At 41.9% G+C, this 21,216-nt stretch overlaps 2 protein-coding genes across 4 annotated transcripts in view; one reads left to right on the top strand and one right to left on the bottom strand.

Annotated features, from left to right (window-relative positions):
- Positions 1–233: 233 nt before the first annotated feature.
- LOC135094976 (cullin-5-like) lies at positions 234–19,775 on the top strand. 3 transcript variants are annotated; one of them, XM_063995526.1, is made up of 17 exons: positions 498–518; positions 1,782–2,150; positions 2,737–2,946; positions 3,609–3,791; positions 4,419–4,619; positions 5,437–5,598; positions 7,074–7,167; positions 7,741–7,871; positions 8,855–9,022; positions 9,656–9,793; positions 10,322–10,446; positions 11,335–11,468; positions 12,171–12,343; positions 13,082–13,243; positions 14,240–14,358; positions 14,925–15,048; positions 16,032–19,775. In XM_063995526.1, the coding sequence occupies exons 2-17, from the start codon at positions 2,133–2,135 to the stop codon at positions 16,224–16,226; spliced, it is 2,337 nt and encodes a 778-aa protein (XP_063851596.1). In that variant the 5' UTR covers positions 498–518; positions 1,782–2,132; the 3' UTR covers positions 16,227–19,775. The 3 variants fall into 3 exon arrangements, with proteins under 3 accessions (XP_063851597.1, XP_063851598.1, XP_063851596.1); XM_063995527.1 differs by lacking the exons at positions 498–518; positions 1,782–2,150 and adding an exon at positions 234–244; XM_063995528.1 differs by lacking the exons at positions 498–518; positions 1,782–2,150 and adding an exon at positions 294–406.
- Positions 19,776–20,843: 1,068 nt separating this feature from the next.
- The window catches only part of LOC135094933 (probable ATP-dependent RNA helicase DDX49), a 9,648-nt gene continuing 9,275 nt past the window's right edge, over positions 20,844–21,216 (bottom strand). The window contains 1 exon segment of the mRNA XM_063995447.1: positions 20,844–21,216. This exon segment is cut by the window's right edge and continues 39 nt beyond it. Within this exon segment, the coding sequence (XP_063851517.1) occupies positions 21,033–21,216 (184 nt within the window). The 3' untranslated portion in view covers positions 20,844–21,032.

Below are 21,216 nucleotides of genomic sequence, written 5' to 3'. Positions count from 1 at the left end.
TTCTTGGTGATTCAAATCTAGCGGGGAATCTTGACTTGTGAGGAGTCAAACGAGAAACTATACTCCTGCACCTAAAGTAAAATAATTTATTAAATTATTTCTAGACTTGTGGCTAGAAATAAATAAAGTTATAATTATAAATGACTATTATACATGCAAAAAATAGGTATTAATAAATTAATCCGTGGAAATACAGGTAAATAAAGACGGAAGTTAATAATATGTCATGGCGGCGTTGTTGAAGGTTCGTAACATTTCTGTATTACACACAAAACACTTAATATCTCCCTGTACACCATACCTACACCTCCCAAACTCAGCACCAGTGACTTTAACACCCCAAATTACCCTGGGATGCAATTAAAACCCACATAATATGAGAGGAACATGGTAAACTAGACATGAGGTGAGAAATGGCTGTTTGTTTACATATTTTGTCTCTCTTGTCACCTTTCTGGGCTGGCTTCCAAAAGTCTCCCTTTGTTACCTAGAGGCGCAGTTGGTCCCTTTGTGTGCCTGTGAGTGTACCTGTATGCCCCTCGTGCCCTACTGACCCTGTGGCGCCCCTGTGGGATGAGTCTGTGTGCTTCCCTCGCCTCGCTCGCACCTCCGCCTCAGTTTTTATATTTTTCAGTGACTTTGTGTGTGTAAAACGTGAATTTTTGGTGGTGTTTGTGTCAGGTGGTCATCTGGATTGGTTTCTCTAAGGCTGCGTGATCATTTAGACACGTTACTTATGAATTAACTATTTTTTCTTAATATATTTTCTGTTTTTGTATTTCTTAGTGATTCTTGTGTGTGTATCGTGAATTTTTGGTGGTTTTTGCGTCAGCTGGTCATCTGGATTGATTTCATTAAGGCTGCGTAATCATTGAGACTCGCTACCGTAGGATTAAATATTTTCACTACCTTATTTCAATTTCTTATCATAATATTCTTTTACCGCAATGTTTCCTAGAATACTTTTGATGTGTAGTGATTACTGGGGCTGTATCCACTAGGGTAGGTGATTTAGGGTCAGCTGTGCAAGGGTAGGGTAGGTTAATAATTCTGATGGGGGAGGGGGGGGTGAGTCCAGTGCTAGAAAGTGTATTTTAGGTTAGGTCAGGTCAGGTAGGGTTGGGTTAGGTTGGGTTAATAATTCTGACAAGGAGGATTTGGTTAGGTTAAGTTAAGCTAGGCAAAGTTAGGTTACGTTAAGTTAGACAAGGTTAGGGTAGATTAGTTAGGCTAGACAAGGTTAGTATAGGTTAGGTTAGAGTAGGTAAGGTTAGGGTAGGTTAGGTTAGACTAGGCAAGGTTAGAGTAGGTTAGGTAAGGCTAGGCAAGGTTAGGTAGGCTAGACAAGGTTAGGTTAGGTTAGACTAGGCAAGGTTAGGTAAGGCTAGACAAGCTTAGGTTAGGTTAGACTAGGCAAGGTTAGGTAAGGCTAGACAAGGTTAGGTTAGGTTAGACTAGGCAAGGTTAGGTAAGGCTAGACAAGGTTAGGTTAGGTTAGACTAGGCAAGGTTAGGTAAAGCTAGACAAGGTTAGGTTAGGTTAGACTAGGCAAGGTTAGGTAAGGCTAGACAAGGTTAGGTTAGGCAAGGTTAGACCAAGGTAGGGCAGGTGAGATGATTAATACTGGTAAGGGAAGGTTAGGTTAGGTTAGATGATTACTGCTGGTAAGGAAATATTTGGATAACTAACCAGATTTTTTTTATTTGTCTCTGTTCTGTGTACGTAAATATAAATGTAACAAGTGCACATGAGCGTTTATTACCAAGTTAATACATACACAGGAAATAGAAAGAGAGAGAGAGAGAGAGAGAGTATAGTTAAAGTACTCACACAACGTAGATAAATACTGAAAAAAAAATAAATAAAATAAATAAATAAATAAATAAATAAGTAAATAAAAGTGTACATGAACTTAGAAAAAATACAAAGATACACACACACGCATGCACATGTACAAACTAACTATAAACTAGCCAAGAAAATAGTGTGTGCGTATCTCTGAAAAATAAATAAAAAAGAAATATAAGAAAAGAAAATTGTCACTGTACATTTGTGTGTGTGTGTGTGTGTGTGTGTGTGTGTGTGTGTAGAGGAAGACAGCTTAGTGAAGATACTCAAGATAAGACAAGAAAATGGGATCTTTGTGGATGGTGAGTGAAGGAAGATGAGGAGGAGGAAGAAGAGGAGGAGGAGAAGGAAGAGGAGAAAAAAGAAAATAATTTTGAATAGGCAGATCTTGTCGTTTTTTTTTTTTTTTTTTTTTTCTTTCCACTTCATTGTAGTTGTTTTCGATCCATTCTAATCCTTTTAAATTCTTTCTTCAGCCCCACACAATTATAATTCAACCCCATTTAGCAGCAGCCAACCCCCTCACCACCACTGTTTTCCAAGGCCACAGAGATGATCAGCCAAGTTTTCAAGAGTGTTTCTCCTGTTCATATTGTAGAAATCTTGTTAATCTTTCACTAGAACCTTAAAAACACACTTCAAAACCCGCACAACTTCACTATAACAATTTTCAAAGACCAGAGAGATGTTTAATTAAGTTTTTAAGACTGTTTCTCTCTTGAATAATGTAGAAATCTTTTTAATTTATCCCCAGAACCTTAAAATAAAACACCCTTAAAATATATACAACTTTAACTCTAGCCTTTTGAAAGCAGTAGTGGTGTATCATAGGAGTGTTTGAAAGTATTACTGTCTTCACCACACCCTCCTCCTCTCCCTCCCCCTCAGGACAAAGGCACAGTGACCTTCGAGGAGAAATGGCCCACCATGCGCCCTACAGTTCTCAAGTTGCTGCGGCAGGAGTGTGTGAGCCGGTCGGAGTGGCAGGACCTGTTCTGGGCCGTCCACAAGGTGTGTCTGTGGGACGAAAAGGGGCCGCCCAAGGTACAGAAGGCCCTGCAGGATGACATCTTGGACTTCATCTCCCATGCACAGGCGGTGAGTGACTGAGAGAGAGAGAGAGAGAGAGATGTGGATGTATTTGTCTTTCTTTTGAGAGAGAGAGAGAGAGAGAGAGAGAGAGAGAGAGAGAGAGAGAGAGAGAGAGAGAGAGAGAGAGAGAGAGAGAGAGAGAGAGAGAGAGAGAGAGATATGGATGTACTTCTCTTTTTCTCTTGTTTCCTTATATACTAATTAATCTTTTCATACATTTATCTAATTTTTTGTCCTTTTTTCCCTTTTTTATAATTATCACCATTATTAATATCAAACCATAACAGAAGTACAACAATTTCTCCACATGTACAACAGAGACCTCCTATAAAAGACCACATTCACATCTCTTTTTTTCCTTGTTTTATCATTAATATCAAACCATAACAGAAGTACAACAAATTCCCCACATGTACAACAGAACAGCCTTCTGTTAAAACCACATTCTCATCCCTTTTTTCCCTTTTTATCATTATTATCAAACCATAACAGAAGTACAACAATTTTCTGACATGTATGACAGAGCAGCCTTCCATGAAAACCACATTCTCATGCCTTTTTTTTTCTTTTTTATCATTATTATCAAACCATAACAGAAGTACAATAATTTCTCCACACATACAACAGTGACAGCTATAAATACTCCTGCATGTGCCTCCTCCCTTCAGAGAGTCCTGGACCAGCACGAGAACCAGGCGCTGCTGAAGGCGTACATCACTGAGTGGCGAAAGTTCTTCCAGCAGTGTAGCTACCTGCCTCTGCCCTTCAACCAGCTAGAGTCCGCCCTGGCAGGCAAAACCACCACCTCTGTGTCTAAGAAGGTGCAGAACGACGACGCCATTGTGAGGAAGGTGAGCCGGAGAGAGGTGGAGAATGACAGGTGGTGGAGGGTTGTAAGGAGATAGAGAGTGGAAAGAAGCAAATGGTAGATAAAGGAAGGAAAGAAGAATTAGGAGAAGGAATTATAAATGAAAGATGAGTAAAAGACAGGGAGTAGAAATAGTTATTGTACTGACATCAAATTCCATGTAAAAATATTCAATTCCTTTTTTTTATCCTCTTCTCCACCATGTCAGTCCCTTTCTATCACTTCCAGTCTTGTCTAATCCCTTTTTCAGTGCTGTCCAGTCATTTCTTGTAAAATCCAATCACTTTTAACAGCATCTTAGCCTCTAATATTTTGATGAATCCTTTTTAGGCTGATCATTTCTTTTCTATCAATCTTTTCTGATCAAAACCCTTCAAATACCACCCAAACCTTTTAACACAACCCAAACCCTTTCAAGCACCAAGCAAAATCTTTTAACACCACTCAAACCCATTTTAACACCACTCAGACCCATTTTAACACCATCCAAACCTTTTAACACCACCCAAACCCTTTCTAAACCACTTAAACCTTTATAACACCACTCAAACTATATAACACCATCCAGGCCCTTTTAAACAGCATCTAATCCCATAACCCTCCCGCACAGTTGATGTTGGACAGCTGGAACGCGTCAATCTTCAGTAACATCAAGCAGCGTCTCCAGGACTCAGCGATGAAGTTGGTGCATGCGGAAAGGAACGGAGAGGCTTTCGATTCCCAGCTTGTCATTGGTGTCAGGGAGTCTTACGTCAACCTGTCATCAAACTCAGGCGACAAACTGCAAATCTATACTGAGAATTTTGAGAAGGTATGTGGCAGGAGGAGGAGGAGGAGGAGGGTGAGGTACAGGAGGAGGAATAGGAGGGACAAGAGGAAAAAGAGAAAGAGGAATAGGAGGAGGATCAGGAAGAGGGACAAGAGGAGGATGAACGGCAGAACTGGCATTTCAGTGGGAATTTTTTTTTTATTGGATTTTTGTTGCCCTTGGCCAGTGTCACTCCTACATAAAAAAAAAAAAAAAGAGAGAAAAAGGAGGAGGAATAGGAGGGACAGGAGGAGGAGGACAAGGAGGGACAGGAGGAGGAGGAGCAGCAGGAGGAAGAGGAAGAAGAGTAGGAGGTACAGGGAGGAGGAAAAAGAAAAAGAGGAATAGGAGGAACTGGAGGAGGACAAGGAGTAGGAAAAAAAAAGCAGGAGGAAGAAGAGAATGAGGAGGATGAGTAGGAAAAAGAGGCGGAGGAATAGGAGGAACAGTAGGAGGAGAAGGAGCAAGAGAAAAAGGAAGAAGAGAAGGAAGGACAGGACAATGAGTAGGAGTAGGAAAAAGAGAAGGAGGAATAGAAGGAACAGTAGGAGGGGCATGAAGAGGAAGAGGAAGAAGAGAGGGAAGGACAAGACAGGGAGTAAGAGGAGGGGGAAGAGGAATAGGAGGAGCAGCAGGAGGAAGAAGAAGAGAAAGAAAGGAGGATGAAGAGAAGAAGGTAGACCAAGAAAAATTAAAACCAATCAATAAACAAACAAGGAATAACAATAACAACTATCTGTTCTATCATACCTCTTCCCTTATGTTATGTTCTGATTCACTGCACCCTCCACCCATGCCTCACCACATCCCCTACCCACAGGCGTACATAGAAGCAACTAAGGCATTCTACCGCGTCAAGGCACCACAGTATCTTGAAGCAAACGGCGTGCAAAACTACATGAAGTACGCAGAGATGAAGCTGAGGGAGGAGGAGCAGAGGGGGGAGAAGTACCTGGAGTCCTTCAGTGGCTCCCTGCAGAACGTAAGACATGGTGGTGCTGGTGCTGGTGGTTTGGCTGGTGTTATTAAGGGTTTGGGTGGTGTTAAAAGGGTTTGGGTGGTGTTAAAAGGGTTTGGCTGGTGTTAAAGGGTTTGGGTGGTGTTATAAAGGGTTTGGCTGGTGTTAAAAGGGTTTGGCTGGTGTTATAAAGGATTTGGCTGGTGTTAAAAGGGTTTGGCTGGTGTTAAAAGGGTTTGGATGGTGTTAAAAGGGTTTGGGTGGTGTTAAAAAGGGTTTGGGTGGTGTTAAAAGGGTTTGGCTGGTGTTATAAAGGGTTTAGGTGGTGTTAAAAGGGTTTGGCTGGTGTTATAAAGGATTTGGCTGGTGTTATAAAGGGTTTGGCTGGTGTTAAAAGGGTTTGGCTGGTGTTATAAAGGGTTTGGCTGGTGTTATAAAGGGTTTGGGTGGTGTTAAAAGGATTTGGAGGGTGTTTTAAAGAGTTTGGGTGGTGTTAAAAGGATTTGGCTGGTGTTTTAAAAGTGTTTGAGTGGTGGTGTTGACTGTTTAACTCTCTTAGCTTCCACTTGGCTCCCCTTTCTCTCGTTACCAATCACTCGGACACAGCTTGACTTGTTCTGCAGCCACATCCAATCACTGAGCTGGGAGGAAATTGCAAAAATGTATTCTTTTTTTGTCACTTATTTTCTTTTAGATGCTTATAAAGACTTCACACATTACTTCAGGTGCTGCTGATTGTTTGGTGTTGCAGTGATGGGGTTAAGACTTTGTTGTGGTGGTGGTGAGGGGTTTAAGATTGTTTGTGGTGGTGATAGTTGTGGTGATGATTTAAAAGTGTTTGTGGTGGTAAAGTATCACTAATTGTTTGGTGTTGCAGTGATGGGGTTAAGACTTTGTTGTGGTGGTGGTGATGGTGAGGAGTTTAAGACTGTTTGTGGTGGTGATGGTTGTGGTGATGGTTTAGGAATGTGTTTGTGGTGGTAAACTATCACTAGAATCATGAAAACACCCTTGAAGACCACAATAACTTCAACTGAACCCTGCAAAATTGTTACTGGAATCACACACACACACACAAAAAAAAAAAAAAGAAAAAAAAATTTGAAAACCCCAATTACTTTCACTGAACCCTGCTAAACTGTCACTGGAATCACACACACACACACACACACACACACACACACACACACACACACACACACACACACACACACACACACACACACACACACACACACACACACACACACACACACACACACACACACACACACACAAAATATTGAAAACCCCAATTACTTTCACTGAACCCTGCTAAACTGTCACTGGAACCATGAAAACACCCTTGAAAACCCCAACAACTGCCACCAGAGCCTTGTAAAAGTGGACAGGATAGAGACCAGAAGCTTTTAAGAATACAACATGTGAGAGTACAGTCCCAGCAATCTGGTACTAATCTAACTTTTCCCCTGCTCCTGCTCCTCCTGGGCCTTCTGCAGCTAAACGAGTGTTGCGTGGAGGTTCTGGTCACCACCTTTCGGGACACTATCCTTGCCGAGTGTCCGCAGATGATCAAGAATAACGAGACAGACAGTAAGAGATGAGAGGATCTTTCGTACTGGCTGGGAGTGAATGCACTGACAGTAGATGTAGATGTAGATTAGAGGATGTGTGGGATGGAGATTAGTGAATGATAAGATAGGTTAATAGATAGATAAGTAGATATAGGCTCACTTGAGGGAATGATAGACAGATAAAGAGATAGATAGTTTTTACTGAAGGGAATGGTAGAAAGTAAAATGATAAGATAGTAAATACATAGATGCATTGATTGATAAAATAGATAAATGAGAGTAGTAGTAGTAGTAGTAGTAGTAGTAGTAGTAGTAGTAGTAGTAGTAATACAAACTAAAACACTAATGATAAGGTAACAATAAATAGATGGACAGTTTTTTTTTTTACTTAACATGATAGTAGAAAATAGAAAATGAAATAATAAGATACAATATATAGATGCAAGTGTAGCAGCAATAGTAACAGTAGTAATAGTAATACAAAACAAACCAAGGTAACAACAACAACAACAACAACAACAATAATAATAATAATAATAATAATAATAATAATAATAATAATACATAATAACAAAGCTTCATTTCTCCGCAGAGTTGAAGTTGATGTTTAAGTTGATGAGCCGCGTGCCAGACGGGATCCAGCCAATGCTTGATGCCATGGAGGAGCACATTGTGTCGGCCGGCCTGGCGGACATGGTGGCTGCTGCAGACACCATAACTCAGGTGATGCTGGTGGTGGTGGTGGTGGTGGTGATGGTGGTCAGGAGTCACAGCATTGTTATTCTTTGCTTATTTATTTCCACAAGCTTAGATTACTCCCCATTTATTTATTTCCTCAAGCTTAGATTACGCCTCATTTATTTATTTCCTCAAGCTTAGATTACTCATTTATTTATCTCTACAAGCTTAAGATTACTCCTCATTTATTTATTTCCACAACCTTAAATCATTCCTCACTTATTTATTTCCACAAGATAAGAGGAAGTCCTGAAGTAGATGAAGGGAATGAGAGGGAATGACTGCACCTAGCAAGAGTGGCTGTGTGTGTGACGGAGGTGAATGGGGAGCAGCAGTGGTGGGTGCAGGGGGCAGTTGAGAGTGTGGCTGGTGCTGCCCATTGGTATGTGGACCTGGTTAAGGTGTGGGGCACTCCACAGGAAGAACCCTGTATCTGCTGCGGTCTTAGGATTGGAGTAAGTGTGAGGTAGGGAACAGTGTCATTATGAAGGGGCAGGGATTGGCCAGTGTGTGCTGTGGAGCCTTGCTGTGGATATATCCTGCATCTGCTGTGATCTCAGGATTGGAGTAGTATGAAGGGGTAGGGGTAGTATGCTGTGGGGCCTTGCTGTGGGTTTGTGTGGCCAGATGTGGTGTACCTAAGCTCGTGGGGGTGTAGTACGGTGGTCCACAACACTGTTCCTTTCCCATCAGGGGCCAATGGGGCTGAGAGTGTGAATGAGTGTGAGAGTGTGGTGCCTTTTCTGAGCTGCCCCATGTGGGATTACCAGCCTGGTATATAGATAGATAGATAAAGCAATAGTTTAACAAGGACTTTACATCTTTGAGAACCCAACTAATAATCTGTGCAGTCTCTGAAAACAGTGTAGGTGAAGGAACAAAGCATTTAAACACCACCATTGAATGTCCTCACACCTTCACACATTACCTCAACCACCACACTTTCTCACACTCTCTCTCTCTCCCAGGACTCAGAGCAGTACGTGGAGAAACTGCTTGACCTGTTCCAGCGCTTCAGTCGTCTGGTGAGCGAGGCGTTTGACGAAGACCCTCACTTCCTCACGGCCAGGGACAAGGCGTACAAACAGGTGGTCAACGATACTCAGGTCTTTAAGTTGGAGCTGCCCAGTAAGACGGTAAGTTGTTGTAGTTGTAGTTGTGGTAGTTTGACGGGGTGTAGATGTTATTAGGGTTTTCAAGTCATAAGTTAGTGGAAGCTTAACGCAGTGTAATGGTAGTTGTGTTTTTAAGGTTTTGTGGTTTTAGTGAGTTTTATGGGGTCTTAGGGTTTTGAAAGGGTATGGATGAAGTTATTAGGGTTTTCAAGTTATAATTTGAATGGTTGTTTGAAGTTGGCAGTGGTTTAACAGCCTCTGATGAAAGCTATATTGGGTTTTGAAGATTCTAGTGAGTTTTATGAACAACAACTTTACTTAACCAAACCAAACCAAATCTGACTAACACACCTCTGCCACAACACACAAAGACACCAGCAACATCTTTACTTCACAGCACCAAACAAAACAAAACAAAACCAGACCAAACACATCAACTTAACCTAACCAAACCAAACTAAACACACCACCAACTTTACTAACCTAAACCAAACCAAACCAAACGCGCTTCCAATTTTACTAAACTTAACCAAACCAGACCAAACACACCACCAACTTTATCTAACACAACCAAACCAGACCAGACCAAACACACCTCAAACTTAACCACACCAGACCCAAGCCAAAGCTGACCCACTCTCCCTCACACTGCAGAAAGGAATAGGCAACAAGACTCAGCCAGAATCCAAGTGTCCTGAGCTGCTGGCCAACTATTGTGACATGCTGCTGAGGAAAACGCCACTCAGCAAGAAATTGACTGCGGATGAAATTGAGAGCAAGTTGAAAGATGTGGTGAGTTATTATTATTATTATTATTATTATTATTATTATTATTATTATTATTATTATTATTATTATTATTGTTATTATTGTTATTATTGTTATTTATCTATTTATTATGTAAGAGGGGCATTGGCCAAGGGTGATAATTAGTGAATAAAAGGCCCACTGAGATGCTAGTTACAATTCAAAGATTAAAAGGATAAAGATGGAGGGAGGAATAATTTATCCATCCACACACACACACACACACACACACACACACACACACACACACACACACACACACACACACACACACACACACACACACACACTTAGCCCTGACACTCCCTAGTGGAAGAAGAAAGGATATTAGAGAGACAAAATAATAGAATAACTCTCTCTCTCTCTCTCTCTCTCTCTCTCTCTCTCTCTCTCTCTCTCTCTCTCTCTCTCTCTCTCTCTCTCTCTCTCTCTCTCTCTCTCTCTCTCTCTCTCTCTCTCTCTCTCTCTCTCTCTCTCTCTCTCTCTCTCTCTCTCTCTCTCTCTCTCTCACAGCTTCTGGTCCTGAAGTACGTGAGCAACAAGGATGTGTTCATGAGGTACCACAAGGCCCACCTCACGCGTCGCCTCATCCTGGACACCTCAGCCGACTCGGAGAAGGAGGAGAACATGGTGGAATGGTAGGTGCTGTAGTAGTAGTAGAGATGGTAGAAAGTGTTAAACTTGATGGGATGCAGATGAAGTTATTAGGGTTTTAGATTAAGTTAAGTTCGGTTAGGTTAAGTTAGGTTATGGTTAGGTTAAGTTAAGTTAGATTAAGTTAAGTTAGATTAAGTTAGGTTAAGTTAAGTTAGGTTAGGGGATGTAACAGGGGTGATGTAAACAAAATTCTCAGGGTCAGTAGTCAAGATAGAACAAGGATTAGTGGTTCCAAGCTTGAGAAAGGTTTAAGAAAGAGATAGGAAGGAATTGGTTCTTGTGGTTGATAAACAGATGATAGAAGAACCTTAGGTTGGGGATATAACAAGCAAAATTCTCAGGGTCACTAGTCAGGGTAGAACATAAGGTAATGAGTCAAAGGTTGAAAAAGAGTTAGGAAGGAATTGGTTCTTAGGTAGTGAATGAATGGAATAGACTCAGTAGTCAGCTTGTTAGTGTTGACTCATCATGGAGGTTTAAAAGACTAGATGTACTTATGGATGGGAATGACAGGTGGAAACAGGCAGGTAAGTTTGGTACAGGGACAGCCACGTGTAGGCCTGACAAGACCAGCGCCACCAGTGGGAAAAAAACACTCATGGGAACATAATTAGTTATTGCTGTGGCTTTTGAAAACTGTCATGACAAAAAAATAAAGTGCTGAACAATACCACCTCCTAATTCTCTCTCTCTCTCTCTCTCTCTCTCTCTCTCTCTCTCTCTCTCTCTCTCTCTCTCTCTCTCTCTCTCTCTCTCTCTCTCTCTCTCTCTCTCTCTCTCTCTCTCTCTCTCTCTCTCTCTCTCTCTCTCTCTCTCTCTCTCTCTCTCTCTCTCTCTCTCTCTCTCTCTCTCTCTCTCTCTCTCTCCAGGCTGCGAGAGGTGGGCATGCCAGCAGATTACGTGAACAAGCTGGCGCGAATGTTTCAGGATATCAAAGTGTCAGAGGACCTCAACCAGCAGTTTAAGGAGACCATTCGCACCACTACCAAGTCCAGTGTGGCAGGTGTGTGTGTGTGTGTGTGTGTGTGTGTGTGTGTGTGTGTGTGTGTGTGTGTGTGTGTACCTTCCAGCAGTCCTTAACTCCCTCCCACACCAACATTCACACACTCATTCCTGCACAAATGGATTAACTTTTTACATTAACAGACATTCTCTAACCCACGGTAACTCCCTGATACAGCTTCACTGCCTCCATAACACTCTCTACCTTACTCCCAGTCTCTGTAACACTCCCTACCTCACTCCCACAACCTCCCAACACCTCCTGACTGTCTCCTGCACCCACAGATCCACAGACAACTCCCCTAACCTCCTCTAACTCCATCCCACACTAACAAACCTTCTCAAACCACTTGTAACTCCATTCCACACCCACAAATGGTCTCCCAACATCCCCTCACTCCACTCACTCACTCCAGCACCCACAAACAAGCTTCCAACATCCCTGACTCCCACACACACAGACAACCTTCAGAAACACTCACTGACACTCCCAACCATCCACTGCTCTTTAACTCACTCCTCACAGCCACAGACACCCTCCCAACACCCTCCACTCACTTGCACAGCCACAGACACTCTCCCAACACCCTTCACTCACTCCCCACAGACACAGGCACTCTTCCACAGCCACAGACAAGCCACCAAAAACCCAAACTCTCTCCCACACCCTCCCAGCACCTCTGATTCCCTCCCACATCTGCAGACAACCTCAATATCAAGATCCTCAATGCTGGAGCGTGGGCGAGGGGCAGTGACAGGGTGGCCGTCAGTCTACCAATGGAGCTTGAGGACTTCATTCCAGAGGTGGAGGACTTCTACCGCAAGAAACACTCTGGCAGAAAACTCCAGTGGCACCATCATATGTCCAACGGCACGGTGAGAGACTGGGAGACGCCTGTGTTGGATTGGTTGGAGTGTGTGGTTAGTTGTGTGTATTTTGAGTGCGTGTGGTATGTGTGCTGTGTGAGGGTTTGGGATTGTTTGTTTGTTCTGGGGAAGGGGTGGAGGTTGTATGTGTGTGTGTGTGTGTGTGTGTGTGTGTGTGTGTGTGTGTGTGTGTGTGTGTGTGTGTGTGTTGTTGTTGTTGTTGTTGTTGTTGTTGTTCTTTTCTGTGTCAGTTTCTTGTGCATATCTTTCATTTCTTTCCTTTTTTTCTCAGTATGTGTGTGTGTGTGTGTGTGTGTGTGTGTGTGTTGTTGTTGTTGTTGTTGTTGTTGTTGTTGTTGTTGTTCTTTTCTGTGTCAGTTTCTTGTGCATATCTTTCGTTTCTTTCCTTTTTTTTTTCTCAGTGTGTGTGTGTGTGTGTGTGTGTGTGTGTGTGTGTGTGTGTGTGTGTGTGTGTGTGTGTGTGTGTGTTTTGTTGCTTTCTGTATCTTTTCCTTACTTTTTTTCTGTTTCTTACTTTTGTCATGTCTCTTTTTTGTTGTCCTTGGCCAGTGCCTGTGTTACACCACAAATAAACACACAAAACAACAACCACCACCACCTTTTTGTTGTCTTCTTTCTTTTTTCCTATGATTTTTTTGTTTTGATCTTATTCTCTTTGTGTTTTTGTAGTTTTATTCATTTATTCTCACACACCACCACCACCACTAACACCACCACCACCCACAGATCACCTTTACAAACAACGTGGGGCGGTTTGACTTGGATGTCACCACCTTTCAAATGGCCGTCATGTTTGCGTGGAACCAGCGGCCCCACGACAAGATATCCTTCGACAACCTGCGTCTTGCCACTGAGCTGCCAGACCCGGAGCTGAGGCGTACGCTGTGGGTAAGTGTGTGCGTTTGTGTGTGTGTGTGTGTGTGTGTGTGTGTGTGTGTGTGTGTGTGTGTGTGTGTGTCAGGGATTGGGGTAAGACTGATAGAACAGGCAATTAATGATGGGATGTTTGTGAGGGGTAGAGACAGGGTAGGGTTGAAAAAAGTGACAGTAATTGATGGGAAAAGACAGAAAGGGAATGGAGAAGGAAGGAAAAGAGGTAGTAGAGAATGAAGAGAAGGAAAAGACATAAGAAGAGAGTAGAAGAGATGCTGGGCAGTAAAGGATAGGATAGGAAACAAAGGGAAGAGAAGAAGAAAGGAATAGATGTTGAACAGTTAAAGAAGAGAAAGGAAAACAAAAGGGAGTAGAAGAAGTAAAGGGTGAGAAAGGAAAGAAGGAACTGGTAGGCTAGGGAAGAAAATGGAACTGTTAAGAATGAATAGAAGGAGAAAGAAACATAAAGGGGGAAGAAAGAAGGAAGGGAAGAAAAAGAAACACCATCCTTCCTTCTTTTTTAAACATTGCCTATCTCCCTTCCTTCCTTCCTTCCTTCCTTCCTTCCTTCCTTCCTTCCTTCCTTCCTTCCTTCCTTCCTTCCTTCCTTCCTTCCTTCCTTTATTTATACTTATTCTCTCCCTTCTTTTGCTTATCTTGTTCATTCTCTTCTTCATGTCCTTCCTTCCTTCCTTCCTTCCTTCCTTCCTTCCTTCCTTCCTTCCTTCCTTCCTTCCTTCCTTCCTTCCTTCCTTCCTTCCTTCCTTTGCTCATCATGCTTATTCTCTTCTTCCTCATGCCCTTCCTTCTATTCTATTCTATTCTGTTCTATTCTATTCTTATCCCTCATGTCTTGCTTCTTATCAGTAGCATCACCTGTCTGTCTGTCTGTCTGTCTGTCCAGTAATCCTCCTCTCTCTCCACCTCTCTTGCTTTCAATCACTAACTTATCTATCTATCCTTATATATCCACCTCCCTGTGCCTCAAGTAATGCCCCTCCCCCCACACAGTCGCTGGTGGCCTTCCCCAAGATGAAGCGACAGGTCCTCAGCATGTCAGTGGAGGTCACGTCGCCTAAAGAGTTCACCGAAAATACTCTCTTTTGGGTCAACCAGGAATTTGCCCCTATGTGAGTATTGTGTTGCCTCTCTCTGTTTCTGTCTCTTTGTCTCTCTGTTTTTTTTTTTTTTTTTTTTTTTTTTTTTCAGTGTTTATACTTTGTTATTGGTTCTGTATATTTATTTATTTTTTATTTATTTATTTATTTATTTATTTATTTATTTGTTTATTTATTTATTCATTCATTTTTTTATGATTTTACTTGGTTTTGATCTTATTCTCTTAGTGTGTTTCTATTTTTTTTTATTCATTTTTTCCTCACTTACACCCTCACTCACTCACCCCACACACTTACACTCTCTCACTCACACATGCCCTCACACTCACTTGCACTTTACCAGTTAGTTCCTTTCTCTAGATTAACACACACACACACACACACACACACACACACACACACACACACACACACACACACACACACACACACACACACACACACACACACACTTCTTTCTTGTGTTAAGTCTTCCCTGAAACCCAGTGTATATTTTTGGCATAACAACTGCCATATCAACACGCCATTTACTGTCATTATTACACCCTCACTCCCTCTTCCTCTCTCCCTCCCAACAGCAAGAATGGAAAGCCACAGAAGAGAGGAAAAGTCAACCTGATTGGACGCCTGCAGCTTAGCACAGAGAAGAGCAAGGAGGAGGACAATGAGGGCATCGTGCAGCTTAGGATACTGCGGACTCAGGTAAGGAAGGCTGTCAGAGGGTGTTCAGTTCCTTATACAGCTTGCCTTGTAGTATAGACGCCTGAAGTTGGCCATAAGAAGGAGTCACATAGCTTAGAATATTGTGTGTTCAAGCAAGGAAGGGTGTCAGAAGGTGTTCAGTTCCTTATACAACTTGCCCCTTGTATACATGTCTGAAGTTGGCCATAAGGAGTCACTTAGCTTAGAATATTGTGTGTTCAATTAAGGAAGGGTGTCAGAGGGTGTTCAATCCCTTGTACAGCCCACTCCTTGTAGTGTAGATGCCTGGAAAATTGGGTAAAAGGAATTGTGTACCTTAGAATATTGTGTGTCCAGATAAAGAAGGGTATCAGAAGGTGTTCAATCCCTTATACAGTCTGCCCCTTGTATAGACGCTTGGAGTTGACCAGATGAAGGTGTTAGGGTAGTCAATTCCTTATACAGCATGGCTAAACACTGCCTCAGAATGCATATAGAACATTTTCCACTGAGAATAACTTGTACTTTCATCTCTAGCAGTATCCGCAGAAACTTGTGTTACACCCTGTATGGATAACTTCACCTCACTCCTCTCACAATCCCACAATCATCATAGATAGCCTCTTTCACCCCTCACCTCACCATCATTTCCACACCTCATGCCTCTCACCCCTCCCACAACCATTAAACATACACAGCTCCCTCACCTCACCTCCTTTATCCTGCTCACAATCTCAGTCACCTCTCATCCTTATCACAGTCATTAAATATGCCTAAATCCCTCACCTCACCTATCACAGCCTCACAGTCACACATACACACACACACACGCACACACACACACACACACACACACACACACACACACACACACACACACACTCTCCTCACCTCCACTCCTCATCACCCACCAACCCGTATCACCCCTCGTCCACACACCACACACACACACACACACACCCATCACCTCCGTTCCCTCACCTCTGCTCCCTTCACCCTTACAGGAGGCGATAGTGAAGATCCTGAAGATGCGTAAAAGGATTTCCAACGCTCAGCTGCAGACAGAGTTGGTGGAGATGCTGAAGAATATGTTCCTCCCCAGCAAGAAGTTAATTAAGGAGCAGTTAGAGTGGCTCATTGAACACAAATACATGAAGAGAGACGACGAGAACATCAACGTCTTCATCTACCTGGCCTAGCGCGTCGACGGGTGCCGGCCTGGTGGTGGTGTTGTTGGTGGTGTCGTTATTGATGATTCTGTCTACTCTTTTCTCTTCTCTCCCATTCTTTCTTCCCCACCTACTGCTTCTTATCTCCCTGTTTTTCACTCGTTTCTTATTCTGCTGTGTCAAAGGGAGTGTTGTTGATGGCATCGTTATTGATGATTCTGTCGATTCTCTTTTATCATATTTTCTCTTTCTTGTTTCTCTTTATTTTTGGCTTCCTGTTGTTCACTTTGTTTATCTTTCACTTCCTGTCTCCCACTCTGTTGTCTTTTATTCTGTTGCGTCAGAGGGAGTATTATTGGCGGCGTTGTTATTGATGCTTCTGTCTCTTTTCTCCTGTCTTCTCTTTCCTGTCTTCCTCATTATTTTGCCTTCCCTATCTCTCATTTTGTTGCATTGAAGAGTGCTTTGTTGATGCAACTGTCCCACCTTTCTCCTTTCTCTTTCCTCCTGTCTTCCTCTTTACCACCTTTTATTCTTTTCTCTCCTTTCCTCCATCTCTCCCTCTGTGCATCAAGTGACCTATCATTCGTGCCACTTACTAATGCTCCTTTTCTTCTTCCCTACCTCTTCTTTCTGCCCTCCCTCTTTATCACCTCATTTTCCGTTCCTTTGCGTCAAGTGGGCCATCATTCACGCCATCGTCAATAGTGATGCTCTGTCCCACTCCTCTCCTCTTCTCTCTTTCCTTCCTTAGCTTTTCTATCTCAATTTTCCATTCTTGTCATCTTTAGCTTGTGTTTATATTCAAGAGGAGGTTGTGTAGCTTAGTTCCTTCCTTTCCTTCTTTCCTTCCTTCCTCCTCCTCCTCTGCCTTCTCTTCCTCTTCTCCTCCAGTGTAAATACTCCTCAGAGGTGACCTGTTGACCTCTTTATAAATAGTAGTTGTTAAGGTTCTCTTCTAAATCTCTTCCTTTTTGTCCAGACTCATAATTCTTTCCGTGTGTGTGTGTGTGTGTGTGTGTGTGTGTGTGTGTGTGTGTGTGTGTGTGTGTGTGCCTGCGTGTGTGAAAAAGTAAGAAAGATTTTATGATTTAGTTTCAACCGACTGACTTAATGATTGCTAGGAACTCTCTCTCTCTCTCTCTCTCTCTCTCTCTCTCTCTCTCTCTCTCTCTCTCTCTCTCTCTCTCTCTCTCTCTCTCTCTCTCTCTCTCTCTCTCTCTCTCTCTCTCTCTCTCTCTCTCTCTCTCTCTCTCTCTCTCTCTCTCTCTCTCTTGCTCTCTTTAACGGGATTTACATAATTCTAAGTATGAGATACACACACTCACTTCTGAGTGTGTGTGTGTTTGTGTACATAAACAAATGATGGAGAGATGGGTGGTGATGGTGGTGATAGTAGTGGTGGTGGTGGTGGCAAGCAAATGATACCTCCTCCTCTTCCTCTTCATCTTCTTCCTCCTGTTCTTTTTCTTCTTCCTCCTCTTCCTACAAGTTTTCATATCATTTTTAATCAGTTTGGTGTAGGAATGTGTGTGTGTGTGTGTGTGTGTGTGTGTGTGTGTGTGTGTGTGTGTGTGTGCATCAGTCAGTAACTCATATGCAAGTCAGTCAGTCAGTCAGTCAGTCATTCAGTTACTTAGTCAGTCAATCAGTGAATGTTTGACTGACAAATTCTGCTCTTTACCTCTCCCTCCCCCTCTCCTCCCTCTCCCTGTCTCTCTCTCTCTCTCTCTCTCTCTCTCTCTCTCTCTCTCTCTCTCTCTCTCTCTCTCTCTCTCTCTCTCTCTCTCTCTCTCTCTCTCTCTCTCAGTGCAGCTTGTCCACCTCTCCACTGCCTGCCATCCACCCATCCACCTCTCCACCCTTGTAAATATTGTCAAGCATTGCATTAACTAACCTCAGAACAGAGAAGAAAACAAAGTCCTAACAAAAATATAAATTGGTTGAGTTGAGTAATCTTGCCGAACGTCCAAAATGGCATGGAGGGAACGATGATAATTTTAGGTAGAGAGAAAAAATAACTAGAGAATGTGAAGATTTTTGCTGCTGTGACCAAGACAGACGGACAGATAGACAGATAGATAGACAGACACATTGGTTTTTACTCGTGTGTTTTGTGGCTGTTTGAATGAACAAGTTAGGCTGGTGGACTATTACTACTATTACTACTACTACTACCACTACTATATCATCACTCATTATTTTCTGTCTTATTCTTCCTATTAATTTATTTTTTTCCTTCTGTTTCTCATCTCTCATTATCCTTACCACTAACATTTCTATTTCTCATCTTACTCCCATCCATCTCACTTAACACTCACTCTCTTCCTCTCTCCAATATTCCTTCATTACTCCCCCACCATCTGTCCAAATAACTATTGCTACATATTCTTCCTTCTCTCTTGTCCACTTTCCTATTCCTTACTCCACCTACTCCTCCACACTGCCTCACCATCCCCACCTTTATCTATGCACTCCTCAACCACTGCTGGGACTGTATTCTCAAGTGTTTAGTGTCTTATGGCTGTGTTCACCAGGCTCTAGTGGTTGTCATGGGGGTCTTCAAGAGTGTGTTCATGATTCCACTGGTATTTTAAAGAGCTGCATTGATCAATAAGTTTTGTGGGTTTTCAGGAGTTTTGATTCCATTGATGTTTTAAAGAGCTGTATTGAAAGTTTTGTGGGTTTTCAGGAGTTTTGATGATTCCACTGATATTTTAAAGAGCTGTATTGAAAGTCTTGTGGGTTTTCAAGTGTGTTCATGATTCCAGTGACATAAGTGAGTTGTGTCATGGTTTTTTTTTTTTTTTTTTAGATTTTCAAGGGTATTTTTTTGTGATTTTAGTAATAGTTTAACCCTTTTGCCGATACAGTTGTGCTTTTAACGTTGAGAGTACAGTGAGACAAGAAGTGATCGGATACATAAAGAGAAAAGGAGAGACTACAAGATTAATGTTTAAATAACTCCATTAAGGGCTGCTGGTCAATATGGGAATGTTTGTGTAGCAGTGAGTCAGTGGGAATTCTTTGCCATCATCAGAAAAACACTCGTGAGAGCCTAACATTAAAAGTTTGTAGCAATGAGAGTTGAATTTTGTGTCATCAATATGGAAACACAGTCTTGAGAAACTAACAAAAAAACTTTGTATAGCAGTGAGTGAACAAGAATTCAGTGCCATCAGTTGGGAGAAACACTCATGAGAACCTTACAATCTGACTAACCTGTGTCCTGTGTGAGTGTTTCTGACAAGAGAACAAAACATTTCAGAATACAGGCCTTGCTCCACCTCCCCTTCTCCTTTGCATAGCAGTGCAGTGCAGTCAACAATAATTCTGTCATCAGTTGGGAGAAACACTCATGAGAACCTTACAGTCTAACCAGCTATCACTGTGTCCTGTGCAAATGTTCCTGATGAGAGAACAAAACTTTTCAGAATACAGGCCTTGCTCCACCTCCCTGCTCTCCTCCACATCTTCCCCCTCATCTCCCACCTCCACATTTGTCTCGTCCATCTCTCCACTCTGCCAGTTCTTTCTTGTAAGCTGTGATGTTATTTTAAATAAATAAATAAACATTCATCATTTGTTTTGTTTGCAGTGCCTGACAACTTCAGAGTTATATGTTGAGTGTCACACAGGAATATGTTGACTAGTATGTTGGTTTGTTAAGTTTGCCTCATATTTCAAAACAAGACAGGAATATGTACACCAGTATGTTAAAGTTTGCCTCACATTTCAAAACAATACAGGAATATGTACACCAGTATGATAAAGTTTGCCTCACATTTCAAAATAAGAATATGAAGACCAGTATTTGAAGTTGTTAAGTTTGCCACACATTTCAAAACAAGACAAGAATATGAAGACCAATATTTTAAAGTTTGCCACACATTTCAAAATAGGACAAGAATATGAAGATCAATATGTTTAAGTTAACCACACACTTCAAAACAAGCCAGGATTACACCAACCATTCAGTGAATATTCCAGCATCAGAAGGAAGACCCTTTCACCACGACATGCAAAATTCACACAACTTTAGACAACATACAGAATCTTTATAAGCATCTACAGGAAAAAAAGGGCAATGAAAGTAGATTTTGCAACGTCTGAAAGTGGCTGCAGAATAAGCAAAGATGTCTCGCAGTAGTTAGAAATTCAAGAAAGATGTGCCAAATAAGAGTAAATCAGAAAAGCGATATTAGTTTATAGCATATTTCAAAAGACAATATTACATCAACTAATCAGTGAGTAGAAGCATCAGTCAGCCATAGCATTACCCTCTCCCTACAGTCCTGTGTCCTCACCTCACACACACAAAAGAAAATAAGGAAGCTGCAAGAAGCCACCAGGCCTACACATGCCAGTCCCTTAACCCCTTCACTGCAACACCAACAATTAGCAGCACCAGAGCCAATGCATGAGGCCTTTACAAGCATTTATAAGAACGTTAATGATAAAAAAGAATACATTTTGCAATTTCTCCCCAGTTCAAAGATTGGATGTGGCTGTAGAACAAGTAAAGGTGTCTCAGAGTGACTGGTAATGAGGGAAAGGTGTACCAAGTGGGGATCAAAAAGTTAAAATATAATTGTTTTTACCACTTGCATATTCATAATCTTTGCAGTATATATAGAAAGATAGACAGATACATAGATATTTTATTGCCCACAACAATCTCTATATTTTCAACGATTGCCTAAATTTTGGTCCAACATGAGTATAAAATGTGTGTATGTATGAGTGTGCAAACCAATACACACACAACATATAGGCTCATTATTTTCACAGTTACATACGTCCACATAACAACAAGACATCAATTGATATTATCTGCTATATTTTTTTCCCCTTTTTCTTTTTCTTCATTCCTTCGGTCTTCTTTCCCTTTATTGCACTGCTCTTGTTTCCTTTCACATCTACTTCCTTTATCTTTATCTTTTTCTTCTTTTCTCCCTCCTTCATCAGTTCCTCCAGCACCTTCTCTCTTTCTTTCTTGGCTTCTTGTTGTGTCTTCTTC

The sequence above is a fragment of the Scylla paramamosain genome, chromosome 47, assembly GCF_035594125.1.
Source record: "Scylla paramamosain isolate STU-SP2022 chromosome 47, ASM3559412v1, whole genome shotgun sequence".
NCBI classification, from domain to species: Eukaryota; Metazoa; Arthropoda; class Malacostraca; order Decapoda; family Portunidae; genus Scylla; species Scylla paramamosain.
The sequence above is the reverse complement of the archived record's forward strand: the minus strand, read 5'-3'. Positions and strand labels throughout refer to the sequence as shown.

Excerpts from the sequence above, each read along its gene's own strand:
- LOC135094976 (XM_063995526.1), top strand. Across the intron at positions 10,447-11,334 it reads GAGGAGAACATGGTGGAATG|GCTGCGAGAGGTGGGCATGC; the intron begins GTAGGTGCTGTA and ends CTCTCTCTCCAG. Across the intron at positions 12,344-13,081 it reads ATCATATGTCCAACGGCACG|ATCACCTTTACAAACAACGT; the intron begins GTGAGAGACTGG and ends CACCACCCACAG.